The sequence below is a fragment of the Artibeus jamaicensis genome, unplaced genomic scaffold (genome assembly GCF_021234435.1).
Source record: "Artibeus jamaicensis isolate MK-2021 breed Jamaican fruit bat unplaced genomic scaffold, CSHL_Jam_final contig_3126, whole genome shotgun sequence".
NCBI classification, from domain to species: Eukaryota; Metazoa; Chordata; class Mammalia; order Chiroptera; family Phyllostomidae; genus Artibeus; species Artibeus jamaicensis.
The window spans coordinates 18,560,492-18,579,916 of NW_026521723.1; the positions used below are offsets into that span (position 1 = coordinate 18,560,492).

Here is a 19,425-nt window from a genome sequence, read left to right on the forward strand (position 1 = left end):
AGTCTTAGCAATGCTCATAATCTCTTAGACCTTGCAATTCCATTTTTAAGACTTTATTATAAGGAAATAATGATACCAGAAAGAGAAGTACACAGGTGTTTTTTAAGGCATTGTTTATAATGTCTAAATATTAGTGAACAAAAATGCCCAGTAACAGGGAATTATGTAAATTTTGGTGTGTCTATCCAGTGGAAGGCTATGCAGTTTTAATGCTACAGAACTGTATACACACCAAATGAGATACAGGTCTGAACTGATGCCAAGATACCATTACAGATGGTGCATTCCTAGTAGGATTGTATGTTTTTAAAACTATGTGTACATATGTATGTGCACAGAAGTAAATCTGGAAAGACACATACTAGGTGTGAAGGTTACTAGAATGGTGCACTAAGTGGAATGATCTTTTTACCCATATGTATATTTCTTCAATGAAAAGTTGGCTATATGCCAAGAAAAAGTATACTAGACTTTCTCACTATTTTGCCCATCTCTTAATGCTTCTCTCTCCTTGCCTCCCCCTCCTTCCCTGGGAAAAAGGATACTTTCAGCACCTGAGATGGCAAAATAGGGTCTTGGAATTTCCTATTCCCATAAATAATCTTGTGCTTTAAAAAAAAAGATTTTCAGAAAACTGTTTGGACTTGAAATTTTTTGAGTCAATCAGTTACACAGAATCATCTATAAACATTGGCTTAGAGTTTTAAAATAATATTTTGTCACCTCCAACATCTTGATGAAGGTCCATCCACCTCTTTCATAAATCAGAGAGAAAAAAAGATTACATTCATCCATGCAATTTTTCAACAAACCTGCCTTAAAAAACTACCTTCTCACCCTGACTGATGTGGATCAGAGGGTTGAGCATCATCCACAATCCGCAAGGTCACCAGTTCAATTCCTGGTCAGGAGACATGCTTGGGTTGCAGGCCAGGACCCTTGTTGGGGGTGTGCAAGAAACAGCCTGTGGATATTTCTCTCCCTTTCTTTCTTCCTCCCTTTCCCTCACGTTAAAAATAAATGAAATCTTTTTTAAAAATTACCTTTTCGGAGAGGACTTCTTTGACCATCCTTTCTAAATATCACTGGCTCGGCACTCTCTTTTCCCTTTCTCTGCTTTATTTCCTTCATATCACCTACGCCTCTCTAAAATGCATTATTTGTTTATTTATAAAATGACTTCCTCACCAGTATTTAAGTTCCATGAGGGCAGGAACTTTGTCTTCTGTTTTATCTCCTGCACCTAACACAATCTGTGACACATAATAGACACTCAAAGCATTTATGGAATGGGTGAATGACAACTCTGTCAGCCATTTTTCTGGTTCTGGAACACAGTGACGTAGGAGAGAGACATAGTCTCCACTGTCACGGATCTTAATTTCAAACCATCTGTCCCCCTTTGTCTGACATTTTTCAGTTTTGTTATTTGATTGGAAAATGGAGGGTTGAGTCTGAGGAAGCCTTTACTGAATGTGTCATAGTCTCTGAGACACCAATATTGACTGCTCATGCCAGGGACCTCAACTGGGAACATTTGAGGGTTTCTGAACTTTCAATCTCATAGAGCTTGATATTCGGGCATTGAGTTCAGCGCCTTTACTCCTGGAGTAAAGGAGGGAATAGCTATGAAGACCTTAGAAAAGGAAGCTTTTACCCATCAAGGGAAAATGGGGCACTAGATAAAAAAATGAATAAGAAAAGATGCTTATTATTTTATGTTTGTCTCCTTCCATAGCGTTCCGAGGGTACAGGGTACTTTCTTTATAAGGTAGCCATGTTTTTTTAATTGTTGTAATTAAACAATGAAATAAGTGTTTAATTTTTTAGTGATCTTAATTGCTTTAATCTCATAGTAACCATGAGCAGTTAAGTAAGTTGCCCAAGATCACACATACAGTCTGGCTCAAGTCCATTCGTACCCTTTTCTGTATTGTCTCACTCTCCTTTCTTTTTCTGCCCTTCCCCCTCACCACATGGATAATTTTGATTCCTGGGGGTACTACCAAAACTGGTTTTCAGACCTTTACCTTCTCCTACTATTTGAAACGAGTTTGAACATAGATTCTTTCCAGCAAGGATTAGGGAGGAGTTTTAGATCCCTGCCCAGCCCAAGATTAGATGGAGCTGGAGGAAGCCTTGTGGGTTTAGGGAAGAATCTAGGATCTACTCAATGATTAAGGATTGTGCCCCTAGGGCACCAGCAGTTTAAAATATATGGGTTCATTGGAATGAAGGCATAATATGCCCCTAAATCATCATTTATGCCACAAAACTTACACAGGATCTTCTGCAGGAGTGAGAGTGGAGAACCCTTAGTGCTCCTTTCAGACCATTTCCCTTTCTCTCAACACATACCAACAGTCTTCTCCCTCCTCACTTCTGAAACTAGGACCTTTGCCGCACCACCCTGGGTTGCATCACCACCCAGCACATTCTCTTCCCCTCACTGCTACAGGACAACTCGAAAGCCTTGCTTCTTCAGAAGATGATTGCTTGAAGCCCTGACTGGTGTAGCTCAGTGAGTTGGGCATCACCTTCAAGCTGAAAGGTCACCAGTTGGATCCCCAAATCTGGGCACATGCCTGGTTTGCAGGCCAGGTCCTCCAGCTGGGGACATGAGAGAGGCAACCGATCAAAGTTTCTCTCTCACATCATTTCTCTCCCTCTCTTTCTCCCTCCCTTGTTCTTTCTCTAAAAATAAATAAATAAGCAAATAAATCTTTAAAAGAAAAAATGATAGATTGAATAGTCTAATGTTTGCTTTTAACTTTTTTTTTTTTACTACAGAAGCTCTGGCTTTGAGATTCTCTATTAAACACATTACCATTTTACCTTCATGCCTTTGAAATCTTTTATTTCTGCCTTAGCTGGTGTGGCTCACTGGACTGAGTGCCAGCCTACGTACGAACTGAAGGGTCATTGGTTTGATTCCCAGCTAGGGCACATTCCTGGGTTTTGGGCCAGGTCCCCAGGTGGGGACATGCAAGAGGCAACCAATCTATCTTTCTCTTGCTCATCAATGTTTCTATCCCTCTCTCCCTTCCCATCTCTCCAAAAATAAATAAGTAAAAACATTTTATTTCTTTCATGGAAGAAAAAAGAAAGGAGAAACTGAATAAGAGTTTGAGGGAGTTATTTTGACAATTTGTTTAGAAAAAAGTTTTCAGAGAAAACTTGAGAAAGATTGAGGGGTTGAAAAAATTGAGACATTAAAAGAAAAGTACCAAAAAAAATATTGAAACACTGAAGGGGGAGGGGGGAGAATATGTATGACAAAAGAAATTGGATAGCCAGAATGGGTAAGAAATATGAAAAAGAGAGATTAATAAAATATGACACGGGTAAACAGGAACTGAGTGGATGTCCATCAAAATGTTACAAAATAGAGATTTCAGAGACTGAGATATTGTCCAAAATTGAGAGAAAGTGAATGAGTGACTCCGAGTAAGAGAAAAATTGAGAAAACATGAGTCAGTATGAGGGAGAAAGAAATTGAATCTTGAAGATTCAGAGAGAAGGAGGGGGTCAGAGGAGGAACAGGGAAAGGATGGGGAGGAAAAACAAGGAGGCAGATAGGTAAGGAGGAGTAGAGAATGACAGGAATGACCAAAATTGGTTAGACATGTATAACTGAGAGATATGTTAAAAGAGAGCAAGGTACTGAGAGGGGGAAAGGAGAGATTTTGACAGAGATGTTTGGATAAATTGTGAGATTTCTCTGTACTGTGTTCTCTCTTTCTGGAACACCTGTCAATCCTTGTCCTGTTTGCTGGGTTGATTCTTTAATACCCAATCTTTTCTTTCCTATTGTGTATTGCTTTATATTTTTGTTTTACTGTGGGTGCATTTATTTTGTTATGTAATAAGTTTCTGTCTGCTTTCCTTGGTAGGATGCAGAGTGTGAGTCAAGTCTTTTGTTTCTAGATTTGTGGCTTAGTCTAAGACATGTGCCCTCTGAACTTATGCCCTCTGGGCTAGCTAACAAGAGGAGCGGGAAGAGCCAGACCCTCCTCACCAGTCCAGAGACACTACTCTAACAAACAGATGATTGCTATTATAGTTTGATGCATGAGTCAAGTCTATTATAGTCATAACCAACTCCCCTCTCTTTAATTTCAGAATAGTGTTGTGACCCTGTAGGAACTCAACAAATAAGTGATGAATAATGTACAGCATGGTTGACCATAGTTAATAATATTGTATTAATATTTAAGAGTTGCTAAGAGTACATCTTAAAAGATCTCAGCACAAAAACAGTGTGTAATTACGTACAGTGACAGATGGTAACTAGACTTATTGTCATGATCACTTCACAGTGCTGTGTATACAAACACGAAATCATTATGTTGCACACATGCAGCTAACATGATGCTATATGTTGATTATACCATAAATAAACACATCTGGAGCAAAAATAAGTAATGAAAGAAAGAACAGACAGATGGATGAATAAGTAAGTCTTCCATCAGTCTGGAAGACTTCCATCAGGGATGGGTGGGCAAAGCACCACAGAGAAAACAAAATTAAAGGACAGCAAAAAGCACCAGCCAAAGTAATCATTGTATATATGTGTGTGTATGCATGTGTATAAATGCACACACATATACATGCATTATATAATATATATGTCAAATTTTTAACATTATAGCGAAATGAGCTGCAGCTCAGAAAGTCAAGGAGATGATAGCATTTCAAAAATATTAAGAATAGAATGAGAAGCTCTAATATAAAGCTAATGGAAATTCCAAAAGAAGCTTGTAGGGATAACGAAGGAAAGACATTATTCAAAGAGATAATGGCTCAGAAATGTCCCTAATTAAAGAATTTCAAGAGTGTTTAGATTAAAGGCATATAGTGACACAGGAACAAGGTAAATAAAAACAAATCTTACCCAGACATTTTGAGGTAAAAATATACATCACAGACAAAGCACACACCTTTTTAGAAGCAGCTAGAGAGTACAGAAAGATTACCTGCAAAGGAATAGAAGTCTGACCATCAGCAGAGTTCAAATAAATGCATTCTGTACTTACCTAACCAGTTATGCAAGATTGACAATTTAATAAATGTATCTTCATGCAAAAGACTTTGAAAAGTTTTACAATTAAGAAGCCATCACTAAAAGAATGATTCTACTCCAGAAAGAATAAAAATGTGCCCAAGAGGGAAAAGGAAGATGAAAGAAACAATGATGACCACAGACCTTGGTAAACATTCGGTTAAATCTAAATAACTATTTATGGCAAAAAGATAATAATAATGACTTTTAAGGTCATTAAAGCAAGTTTGATCTAAAATAGTAGACGAGAATAACATAAAAGCCTGAAGATGGGGAATTCACTGTTAAAAATCTAAAGACCATTTTTTTGTTCAGAAGAAGGATAGAGAAACTGATTAAAATTTCTGAATTTTCAAAATTGAGGATGTATGTAAAAAATTAACAGTAACTTTAAATCTTGCATGGTGGAGAGGGGAAAGGAATAAAGTGCACCCATTACTACAGAAGTCTGGGAAAGTGGAAGGAGAAAAACCATAAAGGAAGTAAAAATAAGTCCTGGCTGCTTTCCCTCCGGGTGCAGGCCCTGTCTTCCCCTCCCAGCCCCCAGGCTTATCTTCACCTTTCTCTCCCCTAAACGCCAAGGGCCCTTTTTAACTCCTGTAACTAGTTCCCTGAGCCTACACAGCCCAGCCGACTCACTTTTACCACCTCTGTAACTTTCTAAATAAACTTTTTCTTATAATTTGAAAAAAAGAAAAAGAAATCAATCTAAATGCATTACTTATTATTATCCTATAATGCATAAACAGACTCAATCCAAATTTAAAGTGCTCAAATTGGATCTCCTTTTTAAAGAGATCAACCTATAAGGTGAAATAACAGGCAAGGGTAAAAAGTGAAACAGAGGTGTTGGTATCCAAAGGATGAGAAGCAGCTGGAAGGGCCGGTCAAAGGTAGGGAGTTTGAGTATAAAAAGAAAAAGAACTCTATTTCCAGCAACGGTGATATTAGTCTGTAAGCATACTTTTACTAAATAAATCAATGATTGACAAGGATGAAGGGTGGGGCTTGAGGGGTGGGCCTGGGTGGGGCAAGGATCTGATTGTATCAAATTTTACATTTAAATACAAGGTATTTCACCTCGAGAAGACACTACAGAAACTGCATTTTCAAAGAGACACATCCAGCAGTCTTGAAAATGGGTAGTCCGAGGGGATTCAGGACAGGTAAGCAGGCGTTGGGGGGCTGATAGTGGTGCAAAATGTGGGGTTTAAGTGGTCAAAAAGGATTCAAAAGCTCAAAGGAGCAAGATTAAAGGATGCAAATCACTTGGCTCCATTCCAAATGAGGGAGATGCTGGAGAGAGGTTTGTGAATTCAGGGAGGAGGGTCTGACTGACTCAATGAAGTCTAGGGGTAAATGGGAGATTCCTGTTACACTGGGTTGGTGTCTGCTTTGCAGGGCTCACATCCGTTCCCAGTCAGTGCTGGACTGACCTTGCACTGTCCTTAATAGAAGCTCCATCATGGCAAGAATTCTTGTGTTTTATTCACTGAAGAATCACCAGACATAAATAAGTGCCCACTTGTGGGATGTACACAAACACTTGCTGAGTAAATTCTACTGTCTTGTGCTCTTCATAGCCATGCTCCCAGAAAACACCTGAGTTCATTTGAAACATACTTTTTTGTTTGTTTCATAAACTCATTTAAGCTGTAAGCTCTCAATGCCCATCCTGGGAAATGGGGCAGGGGTTACAGATGTCAGTAAGATCAATTTCATTCCCACTTATGCTGCTTTTATCAGCTCAAACTTGAAGGCCTTACTTTGCTTCATCTGTAAAGAGTATGATAACAATGGTACTTTACCCCACATGTTTGTTGAGGACTAAATGAATCATGTTTATGAAATACTTAGATGTCTGACACGTGGAAAACATCTCCAAATGTTGCTATTATTTTTGTTATTGTTGCTGTATAACATTCTAATACTGTTATTGTATTTCACTGCATCATTAATTACTGCATTTACTCTGAGAATTATATTGAAGAACAGATGCTTAGCTGAGTTTAATTTCTCTTTGATTAAATATTAGGCCCTGGCTTATCCTCTGTTATTGCTTTTCAAACTTTTTGTTCTCAAACTCTTTAGATTCTTAAAAAATTGAGGGCTCCAAAGAGCTTTTGTTTTTGTAAGTTCTGTCTACAGTCATTTACCCATTAAAAATTAAAATTGAAAAATTAAAAAATATTTATTTATTCAAAATAAAATAATAAATGCATTACATGTTAACTAGATTTTCTTTTTAAAAAAGACTTTACTTATTTTTAGAGATAGGAAGGGAGGGAGAAAGAGAGGGAGAGAAACATCAATGTGTGGTGGGAACCTGACCTGCAACCCAGGCATGTGCCCTGACTAGGAATTGAACCAGCAACTCTTTAGTTCACAGGCTGGTGCTCAATCCACTGAGCCACACCAGCCAGGGCATGTTAATTATATTTTCCATACAGAAAAAATAGTGAGAAAAATGTCCACATTTTACATTATAGAAACTTTATCTGGCTTAATCATAGAAAGCAGAATTCTCTTCCACTTTTCCATTCACCTTTTGTAATACATTGTTGAAACTAGCCTTATGCAGATCATGTTGAAATCGCCTTACAAAGACATAGTTTTAGAAAAAAGAAGAGTATTCTAATAGACTTTGTGATGATAATTGTGAATAGCCTTTAAAACTAAAACAATCTCGGTAATTTCTTACAGATTAGTTGCTATTAGAAATTTGAAATATCAATGAACTTTTCATAATCTGTCACATTAAAATCCACTGTCTGCCTCGCACTTTGAGTGGATCTTTTATTCACACATGATTTTGTAACATCACACTGTTTTGTGGTTTTTGTTTTGTTTTTTTCTTTCAAAATACTGGTTTACTCAGTTATGTTTTTATGCTTTTCTAAATGCGTTCCACTGGACATTCCTCACAGAATGGATGTTAAAAAGCAAACATTTTAATATTAGGAAGATAATTTTTACCTTAGAAGCCCCTAAAAAGATTTTAGGAAATTCCAGGGGCCTTCAGAGGCCACTCAGAAAACTGCAGCCCTCGGTTATCCAAACTTTCACAGTAATGCCTCTCTCTGCCTCTCTCTGTCTCTCTCGGTTTCTCTGTCTCACTCATGTAAACTCTTTTCAAATAAAAGCAAAAAAAAAATCTATATTCTCCTACCATTGACACATCACTTCCCATAGTCAACTGTTTCCAAAGGTATAATAAAGGGAAAATAAATAACACAAATAAATGGGTAAATAAAATTGTTATTGCTCCTGGAAGGGAAACCATATAGTACTAAAAGCTAAGAGAACATTGTGAAGTAACCTGGGAAGAAAAGGATAGCTTCTAAAGTTAGTGTTGTTTAAACCGAGGGAAGACAGGCGGGTGGGTACTGAGTAGTTGTCGAATAGGACAGGACAGTGAGGGTGAACGTGTACCAACACCTGAAGCAGGCAGCTCACAACTTGTTCAGAGAATTGAAGGAGATCCAGTGCGGCCAGAACACAGACTGGAGAGCTAACCACGGCCTCTCCGCCATCGTTCTCACCCCCTCTCCGTGCCCAAGGCCCAATCTCCGTTGACGCCCCTTGACCAACAGCCCCCTCAGGCCAGGGTGGAAGTCCATCTATTGGAGTGACATTGGTTAATAAGATTATATAGGTTTCAAATGTACAATTGTATAACACATCATCTGTATATTGCATTGTGTGCCCGCCACCCAAAGTCAAATTTTCCTTCACCATATATTTGACCCCCTTTACACTTTACAACCCCCCACCCCTTTCCCTCTGGTACCACACTGTTGTCTGTGTCTATGAATTTTTGTTTGTTTTTCTTGATTGTTCATTTGTTGCTTTCAATTTTCTACCCCACATATGAAAGAAATCATATGGTTCTTAACTTTTCTGACTTATTTTGCTTAGCATGATCTTCTCAAGATTCATCAATATTGAGAGAGGCCCTTATAAATCCTTGCTACTCAAAGTCTGATTTGCAGAGAACAGTAATACCAGCACCAGAAGCTCATTAGAAAGGCAGGATCTCAAGCCCTACCCCAGACCTATTAAATCAGGATACGTATTTTAACAAGATCCCTGGGTGAGCTGTATATCTAGTAAAGTTCAAAGGGCAAAGAACCCAATGAAGAGGCTCGAGCTGCTTTTTGCCGGGCCTCCTGCACTGCCAGGCCACATTGCTGTTTCTAGGCTGCCTAGGCCAGGGTCGGTGAGGATGTGGGATCTGCCCTCCCTGCACTGAGGAGGCGTGGAAGGGTTCCAAGCAGTCCAGTTACATAATCTGAATTATTTTTTTCAATTACAGCAAACCCCATCCCTTGAGCATCATAGTGCAACAAGCTTGGTGATTTATAGTTAGGTTCTCAGTGAATCCTCACTGTAGCCTTGTGAGGTAGAGTTTATCATTATTTTCCAGCTGAGATAATAGGCTTCGGGAGGCGAAGTCACTTTTTCTTTAAATTCCCAGAGGTACTATGTGAGTGACCTGGGATTCAAACCCCAATGGCCTTGAATACATTGCACCCCCCAAAATGAATGAGATCATCACTCTCTACCCCCCTATTCTATTTCACAGACCTACCAATGCAGTTCTCTGGTATCCAGATGAACAGGAGAGCCCCTGGGACTCCCCAGACCTGCTCATTTTTCTACACCAGTGGTCACAGCTCTGACAAGATACAACAAGACCAAGTGGATTACAGTGAGTGCAACAACCCCCTATCTCCACTCCAGTTTCACTCCCACCTCCTGGGGGCACACAGTCCTTGAAGGGGGGGACAGTGCCAACAGTCAAATGAATTCCAAGTGCCTCTGTGGCAGGCTGAATCCCATTTTCCATGATGGATTAACTGGTAACAAGATTGGGTGACTTAGTCAGTCTGGGATCCTCTAAGAAGCAGATATCAAGACCAGATTAAACAAACCTGCAAAAATTTTATTGGAGGAAATGCCTATACAGAAAATGGGGCAGAAGTCAGGGGAGGCTGGAAGAGCTATTGGACCACAACACAAACCTGACCCCTAGTGAAGGTGAAGGAATGGTCGGGTAGAAGCATCCGAGACCATCCACCATGCAGTCCCAATTGGGCAATGTGGTTGGTGAGATGTAAATGAGCTTTATGGACTGTGCCAGTGCCATTTATCTGGTTCTGATAGTGCACTACAGTTATGCCAGATGTCACCATTGGGATGGGGAAGAATGAAGGGTGCATAGGACCTCCCTGTACGCTCTTGGGTTTTGGTGGGGTTTTTTTTTTTCAACTTCTGTGAATCTAAATATTTCAAAACTAAAAGTAAGAAAGAAAAACCAAACACTATAAAATGTGATAATTCTTGCTTTCGGCATTCACATATATTTCAGATAACTTCAAAGAGAAAATTAGTCTATTACATAGCACCAGATATTTAGATATTTGCCCTTTCTCGTGGGTCTTCCTTCATTCCTGAAGTTGCAGCTTCCCCTCCAGCACCGTGTCCCTTCAGCCTGGAGAAACTCCTTTAACTTTTCCATGGAAGAGGACTCCTGGTCACAGACCCCGTAGTTTCCCTTGTCTGAGAGAGTCATCACTTCATCTTCATTCCTGAAGGGTACTTTCCCCGGATACGGAATTCTGAGTCGACAGCACTTTACTTTCAGCACTTTAAAAATGTTGTTCCAGCACCCGTCTTGGTTTCTGATGAGAAAAATCTATGGTCATCTTATCTAGTCTAATTCATGTATATTTTTTCATGTATAAATTGTGTTTCAACCAGCTCATTAAAGAAAATATTTCCTTACTCTGAGCGACAGAGATATTGACACAGAATTTTTAAAATATTTTCAAATTTTCATTTTTGACGAATACATGTGCAGTACTTTTTTAATGGTATAAATGCAAATTATTTTCCCAGAGAGCTAGAGACTCTGGAGGTTAAATTCATTTGTGTTGCAATGAGCCTTGCCGGGCCCTCAGAAAACATTGCTTTCCAGCGAATAAATGATTTCAACAGAGTCCCCTTTCTCGTCTAGGCTTTTCACCCTACATGTCAGTGCCTCTGATGAACAGAATGGCCCCAGCGAATCCCCCGTCACACCTTTATAATTATAAGCACGTGGATGATTCCAGGATGAATGTGAGACCACAGAGTGCGGCTGGTCCCAGTGAGTATAACTCCTTTACCCTCCCCTCCTCACAGGGGGCCCTATAATTGGATATATTGCATCAGTCTTAAAATAGCTAGTGATTTTTACACCTTCTTTTCAAAAATTGACTCAAAACCATTTTCATCATAAAAGGGGATGTCATAAATTTCATATCAAGGTCAAGTACCTTTGGCCCATGCTTTACCAAATTATGAGAGGTAAGAACACAAAATATAGAGCACGGAAGGATATTTCCCCAGGAGAGGACTGAAGCATAGAGAGACAGAGATATAGAAAGCCCCTTATCCAAGGTAGGATACAATTCTAACACCAACTCCGATGTGTGGATTTTCCCCCCACACCAAATAGTTCTCTTGACACCAGCTAGATATCTACAATTCAACCCAATTCTGATGATATCAACCCAGAGATAGAGTCAGTGACCACAGGTTGAGGGCTCAGACCCAGAAAACTGCCCTCACTCAGCTGCCAATCACAAGTCCAGGTATCACCTGTGCTTCTGACCATCCGAATCAGATTCCCATGCCGCTCTCTTTGGGTTCAATTAATTTTCTAGAGCAGCTCACAGGACTCAGAAAATCTGTTTACTCACTAGATTACTGACTTATTACAAAGGATATTAAAGACTAAAAATCAGTCACTGGACAAAGAAGATACAGAGGACGGGGTCCCAAACAAAGGCGCTCCTGTGCACACGGGCTTTGGGCCCAGTTTGGTAGCCTGTGGGTTCATTCTGGTTTACTAGCCTGGAAGCTCTCTGAACCCTGTCCTTTGGGGATTTTGTGGAGGTTTCATTACAAAGGCACAATTGATTAACTCATTGCCCCTTGGTGACTGATTCAACCCACAGCCCCTCTCACCTCCCCAGAAATCTGGGGCTGGGCTGGAAGTGCCTACCCTCTTCTTAGGGTTGGTTTCTCTGGCACTCCAGTCTCTAGGGGATTCCCAAAAGTTGGCTCATTAACAAACTCGATTGTGGTTGCAAGGGGTATGATATGAGTATCAAGATACCAATTTCACCTTTATGTTTCTGAAAAAAATTCAGGAACTTAAAACAAAAGAACAAAAATCACACCAAAAATGCTCCCATTGGTCTTTTTAAACAATTTTTTATTGATTGATTTTTAGATTGAGAGAAGAAAGGAGAAGGAAGGAAACATTGATTTGTGGTTCCACTTATTTACACATTCATTGATTGATTCTTATGTGCCCTGACCGGGGACTGAACCCACAACCATAGTATATGCAAACGATACTCCAACCCAGCAGGCCCCAACCTTTTGGGCACCAGGGACCAGTTTCATGGAAGATGAGGTGGGGGGCATAGGAAACTGAGTTCAAGTGAACTTCACTCACTCCTGGGGGTTGGGGACCCCTGCTTTAACCAGCCGAGCTATCTGACTAGGACTTATCGCTTTTACCTTATTTCCTCTCAGAAGCAATCACTAAATTAGGTTTGATATATTTTTTGTACTCTGCTCTTTGTATGTTATACACTAAATTATAATTTTTTTAATTTTCTAAAGATTCTATTTATTTATTTTTAGAGAGAGAGGAAGGGAAGAAGAAAGAAGGAGCAAAACATCAGTGTGGTTGCCTCTTCGTGCGCCCCCTACTGGGCACAACCTAGGCATGTGCCCTGACTGGGAATCAAACCAGCAGTCCTTTGGTTCTCAGGCCAGCACTCAGTCCACTGAGCCACACCAGTCAGGGCTAAATATAGCTTATAACTTTAAATAAAGACTTCACTTCAGCAAAAAATATTCTAAAATAAAATTAGTAAAATCAAGTCCTGGCTGGTGTAGCTCAGTGGATTGAGCATGGGCCTGCGAACCAGACAATCGCAGTTCGATTCCCGGTCAGGGCACATTCCTGGGTTGCAGGCCAGTTCCCTGCAGGCCAATTCCCAGCAGGGGATGCACGAAAGGCAACCATACATTGATGTTTCTCTCCCTCTCTCCTTCCCTTTCCCTCTAAAAGATAAATAAATAAAATCTTTAAAAATAATAATAAATTTCTCTGTCATTCAGACCAAAGTTATTTAAAAAAATTAGTAAAATCAAATATTTACATTTTACACATGATATGCCACACATTGTCCTAATCTTTTGTGTGTATTAATGCCTGGCAATGATACATTCATGCAGTACATTTACAAACCCCGTTACAAAGTAGATACTCTTAGCATTCATTTTCAGTGCTTCATGAAACTAAGGTGAATAGTTTAAGGAAGCTGCTCATGATCATATTCCTAGACAAGTATACTTACTAAGCAAAATTCTACTATTGAACCTAAATGATTCAGAGATTACCAATCTCTCTATACCCCACTTTTTCAGCCACTCACTGGAGTGAACGTAATTCTTCCTCATAACGCTTCTGTCTCAGGGTGGATCTGTCTCCTTTTGGACAAAATAATTGCTAGAAGATTACCTTTTATTTATTTTTAATATTTTAGTATATAGAAATTGCTGATATAAACAAAAACAGAGGGTAGTATAATGAATTCCCATGAGTCTATCATTTAATCTTAGCAAACATATATCTCACTTAGTATAACATTCATTCATGTTTTAAAATGTATCAGTAACCCATTCCTTTGGTTGCTGAAAGATATTCCATTGTGTGGATCTACTACATTTAAACATCCATTTAACAAGGAGGTCTGGATTGCTACCAGTTTAGGGATGTCATGAACAATGTTGCTACGAATAGTTATGTCCTTGTATGAATAAATGTTCCCACCTCTCCTGGGTGAATTCCTAGGAGTGGAGTGGCGTCACTGAGTTATATGATAAGTTTATGTTAACCTTTTTTTTTTTTTAAGATTTTATTTATTTATTTTTAGAGAGAAAGGGAAGGAGAGAAGGAGAGAAACATCAATGTGTGGTTGCCTCTCGTGAGTCCCCTGCTGGGAACCAGCCTGTAACCCAGGCATGTGCCCTGACTGGGAATCGAACCGTGATCGTGTGGTTCGCAGGCCCATGCTCAATCCACTGAGCTACACCAGCCAGGGCTATATTAACATTTTAAGAAACTGCCAAACTGTTTTCCAAAGTTGCTGCACCATTTTATAGTTCCCACGGTTGCCGTGTGAGTTGCGGTTTTTACATATTCCTCCACATGCCCATTTATATGACTTCTTTGATGAAATGCCACTCAAATGTTTTCACTAATATTAAAAGGTTTTTAATTGGAATTTCCATCTCCTCATCTTTGAGATGTAGAGTTTGTCCCGTACTCCAGTTATAAGTCCTTTACCAGATACCTAAAGGACGTCCTTTTACTCCTCCTGCCTAAAGGACGTCCTTGAACCTCTCCCAAGGTGCAGGTCTGCCGGGGAGGGATTCTTTCGATGATGTGTTTGAAACCATCTCTTCTTGGCTGCTTTTCTCAGCATGGTCTGCTGAACTTTCCAGTGTGTATCTGTTAATGTCTTAGGGATTCTCCTCTTCTCAAACCCTGATGGTTTCCTGTTATCTTTCTTCTGCATCTGTGTGTGCAGATAAATGGGAAGTCACAACCAATCAACAGCTTGAGAACCAGTTGAAAAACACAAGAAAGGAGTTGTCAGGAATCTAGTTATTATACCAATATCTGAGCATGAAGCTTAGATGCAAAAACTTGTTAGTGTTACTAAAAGAGATCCTATTTGCCTTTTTTAATTAGATTTTATTCATTTATTTATTTTTAGGGAAATTGGGAAGGGAGGAACAAAAAGGAGAGAAACATCAAAGTGAGAGAGAAACATTGATCAGTTGCCTCCCTGAAGCACAGACGGGGACTGGACCTTCAACCCAGGCACGTGCCCCGACTCGGAGTCAAACAGGCAACCCTTCTCTTTGTGGGACGAAACCCAGCCAACTGAGTCAAACAGGTCAGGGGAATATTTCTTTTTTTTTCTTAAGAGATAATATTTCAATAAACAGACTCAAGCTGATGTGATTCAAGAGTATGTAAAAAGCTAAAAATATACACCAAGATCAATCTTGTCCTTTTATCACCGATAAGCCTTTTGTTTAATTTACCTGTACATGCTGTGTTTAGGCATTCACAAATAGAGGATAAATTTAAAGCCTTTCATTTCTAATGCGTAATCAGACAATGATATAATATAGAATTTAGCATTTTAAACTAACATTTTTTGCTAAACAGACAACAAATGGTCTGGTAAGACAGTTCACACTATTTTATTCATATTTAGACTCTGAAATCCAGTGAGAACTTTACACCTCACAGAGTATCTTGGTCTATACGCTAAATTATCACCAGAGATGCTAAATCTGCGTCTAGAGTTTATAAAATTCACATTTGAAAGAGTATATTCACACAACTCAAGTTGTCCTAGCATACTAAAAAGCTTCCTAATAACTGGATGGAGTTATCAGTTTAAAACTTTCAATTAGTTAAATTTTAATGACATTCAAATTTAGTGGCTACTGTATTTTACTAAACAAATCTGGAGAGTAACTAGGTAGCTGGGACACAAAGATGGTTTCCACTTTGTACTATTTTCATACGCGACTTACTTAAGTAAATAAATAAACCACTTTCTTGTTTTAAATCTACAGTGACGAGTATGTAGAGACCACAAATGCACTCCTACAGGATGGGTGTTGGGACAAAGCTGCTATCTTAATGTTAGGTTTCTTGTAAATTAAAACAAAATTCCCAGTAATAGTATTCCAGAAACGTATTCAAAAAGTGCTATATCACAAACAACTTATTTGAAAGGAAAGATTAGGTACCAGTCAAAACTATACCATTTAAAGAAAAGAATAGGCTCAGACTGGTGATATGACCGTGTGAGCTAAATGCAAACCATTTGAAAAGGATAATTTTATAAAATGTAAATAGATCATTAATATGCATAAATTAACATCTTTGATTTCAAATACATATATATGGATTCCAAAAATAAATTACATACTATCCACTTAGAAAGATGTATGTTTAATATGTGATTCTGTTCAATGTATTTTATATATGTCATTTTTATATACAGGGTGGGACAAAAGTAGATTTACACTCGTGAGTATGCAAAACGTGCTTTATTCTTGTATTATTACTTATTAATTATTGTATGTGTTATTTTCCACACAAACAACTGTAAACTTACATTTGCCCCACCCTGTATGTTCATAAGTGGCGTTAGTCTATGGTTTGTTGACAGTGTTCATCCGGGCCAGGTTTTAGTGTTTGGTGTCACAGACCTAAAACGTAAGAAGCGAGGCCAAAGCGAGGACCCTTTGTCTTCTCACTGAGATGGACACATCGCAGAGCGTGGCCTTGAATTCTATGCCTTAGCCCATGTGTGCGCGTGGCTATCAGTGTGTTCAAGGTCTGCAGTTGCAGTTCCTTGTAAGCAAATTTTGGTAATTGTATCTCCTTAGGAAATTTATAAAAATGTCCTTTTTCTCACATTGCCATTTAAAAATATTCTATAATTTTTTAATCACCTCTACATATTTAGTTATACTTCATTTCTTATGAAACTTTTCACAGAGGAGTGAATAGAGAGCTTCAGAAATCCTGGAAAGGAAAAAAGAAAACACTTGTGATAGACTGGGTTCCTAAATAAACAAGTAAAGGGAGGAAAGCCATTCTGAAGAGTTTGTTATATTTAGTTGCAAGGACATGAGGTTTCTTCCCAGTTTCTCAAAGAGACAAAGTGTGAGAGAGAGAAAGGGGGAAGCCACTGTCCACTGTCTGAGGTTAAGGTAGACAGATGGAGTATATATGAAAAAGGATTTTCTGTTTTTAATGCAAGGTAAACTGAAACTCAAAGGAGCCAGTTTCCAGAGCAAACAGACTGGGTACAGAGAGAACAAAGAGGTAACATTTCCCAGCAGAGACAAACTAAATCTCCAAAAACAGGACAGCACTGTTACTTATAGGGCTCAGCCTCTCGGAGTCAAGGCCTGGGATCTCCATCTCTTGGGTTCCAACCCTGGTTGGAGGAAAATCATGGGAGACTCATGGCTATGGTTTTGGGGAGGTAGTGTCAGTGTAACCAACCCCTCTCCATCTCTGCTCTCTAGCAACGTGGAAGAAGCACCAAAAACGTACCTCATTTATGCAGATGCAGCATGAACAGTTGGAGGCTCTGTTTAGCTACACCATGTTTCCAGATAAAAATCTCCAGAAGGAACTCGCTTTGAAACTCAACCTACCAGAAACCACGATAAAGGTGTGTCTGACCCCCTGAGGTATGCCTGGTACCCCTGCCTAAACCACATTTTACTATTCAGCCTGGAAATTTTGTCCATAAGACAATAATAACATTTCATTTATTGAGTACCTACTGTGTGCCAGTACTGAACTAGGCACATTGCATATGTTGGCCTCACTATCATCAAGTTTAAAAGAGGAGGGAAGCTACAGTCCAGGGGCAAAGTGACTGGATCACAGAGTTCATAGGTAGTGGGACTGGCATCAGAATTCCAGAGGTCTTGTGCTATGGAGCTCAAACTCAGGAGGACTCTCGTCAGGACAGACTCCTCTCTTAAGGTCTTCTCAAGCAAAACCCTGCAAACAACAGCTCCCAACCTCTACATCTGCTAAGAACCCCACCCCCCAATTTTTTTGGAGTATTCTTTACTGTAGAGGCCTTCTTTTTTTTTTTTTTTAAAGATTTTATTTATTTATTTTTAGAGAGAAGGGAAGGGGTGGGGGCAGAAACATCGATGTGTGAGAGGTACATCCATTGGTTGATTCTCATATGCCCCCTACTGGGGACCTGGCCTGCAAGCCAGGCATGTTCCCTGACTGGGAATCAAACCAGTGGCATTTCAGTTCTTAGGCTGGCACTCAATCCATTGAGCCACACCAGCCAGGGCAAGGCCTTCTAACTAATCATTTAAAATCCTTTATTTCATATTCTGTACCTCCTCCTAGATCCCTGAACTAGCTTCTCTTCTCCAGAGTTCAGGACCCTTTCTCTGAACCCCCAACACAACCTCTGAGCACACACCCCCTTCTTTGCTCTTTCCTTCTCTGGGGTCCCAGTTCTGATCCCTCCCTGTCCCGCTATTAACTCCGCTCATGCCCATCTCTGCTCTCCCAGAACTGTGTCATGGTGATTTGGAGAGGACATGGGGGTTATAATCTGGCTTTTGTAACAAGGGGAAGCTTCAAACAGACTGTAATGTCCCCTCTTTCCCAACTCCCAGACTTGGTTCAGGAACCGAAGAGTCAAACTGAGGAAGCAGCAGCAACAGCTCTCACCAAAGCAACCAAATCAGATTCTTCCAGCCAAGATCATGCCCGCCTCACCCACAACATCAACCAATCCTTACTCTTTTTACCCTGCAGTTTCAGGTTTCTGTAACTCCCTTCAGCTTCAGCCTGTGGGCCCTTACACTTTGGCATGGAATTCTGTCATCACTGAGAGTCCCACAGGTGGGGACCAAATGCAAGATCCTCAGCTGGAGAGGCTGGCGGCCTCAGTTCCTGCTTTGTACTCTGATGCCTATGACATAGAGCAGATCATGGAAATATACAGTTTTCCCGATGAGGAGGAAACGCCCGGCACTTCTTTCCAATGTCTGTATCAGTATCTCTCCCCCACAGACTCCAGCTAGAAGAAAGGGGTTCTTCTCTTAGAGTCTTGGCTGATGCAGCTTTAGGTCTGTCCCCTGGGCAAACCTCAACCAGTATGACAAGCTGAGTCCTTTTAGCCTACAGCCTAAGAGACAGCCTAGAATTCCAGAGTCCCTTCAGCATGGAGAACTTTGAATTTCTTTTATCAAAATTTTAATAAAGACCAGATTGCATAGAGGTATCTCCTTGTGTCTTTTATATGCCTCTCTTCTTTCCTTGGTGCGCTTCTTAACCCGGGTATCTGGGTTGGGGCTGCTTTGATTTCCACAGAAATGTTGTAAAAACTAGAGATTTTTTCCAAGGATAGCTCAGCACTACACTATCGACCCCACCACTCTGCCTGGGAAAAGGCCTTCCTAGTGCCCGAGATGGCCAGTTATACCCCCAAAGTTCCTCTTCCCAAAACTATCATGGACTTTTTAAAAGAGGATCAGCAGCCTTTAATGGCTAGGTTATAAACTCATATTTTATTTCTAATCTTTATGTCTGGGGGTCTTCTAAAGGGTGGGTTTAGTCAAAAGTTAAGGGGAAATCACCATCACCATTAGTTTTAATACAGTATGAGTCCACACATAGTAAGAAATGTAAGGAAAAATAAGTATCTTTC

General features: G+C 39.8%; 1 protein-coding gene across 1 annotated transcript; it reads left to right on the top strand.

Moving 5' to 3' along the window:
• The first annotated feature begins 11,095 nt into the window (after window positions 1–11,095).
• On the top strand, window positions 11,096–18,975 carry ARGFX (arginine-fifty homeobox). Its single transcript, XM_037142251.2, is given in 4 exon segments — window positions 11,096–11,213; window positions 17,258–17,406; window positions 18,389–18,785; window positions 18,788–18,975. Coding segments are annotated over 4 exon segments (852 nt in total).
• Window positions 18,976–19,425: the final 450 nt, after the last annotated feature.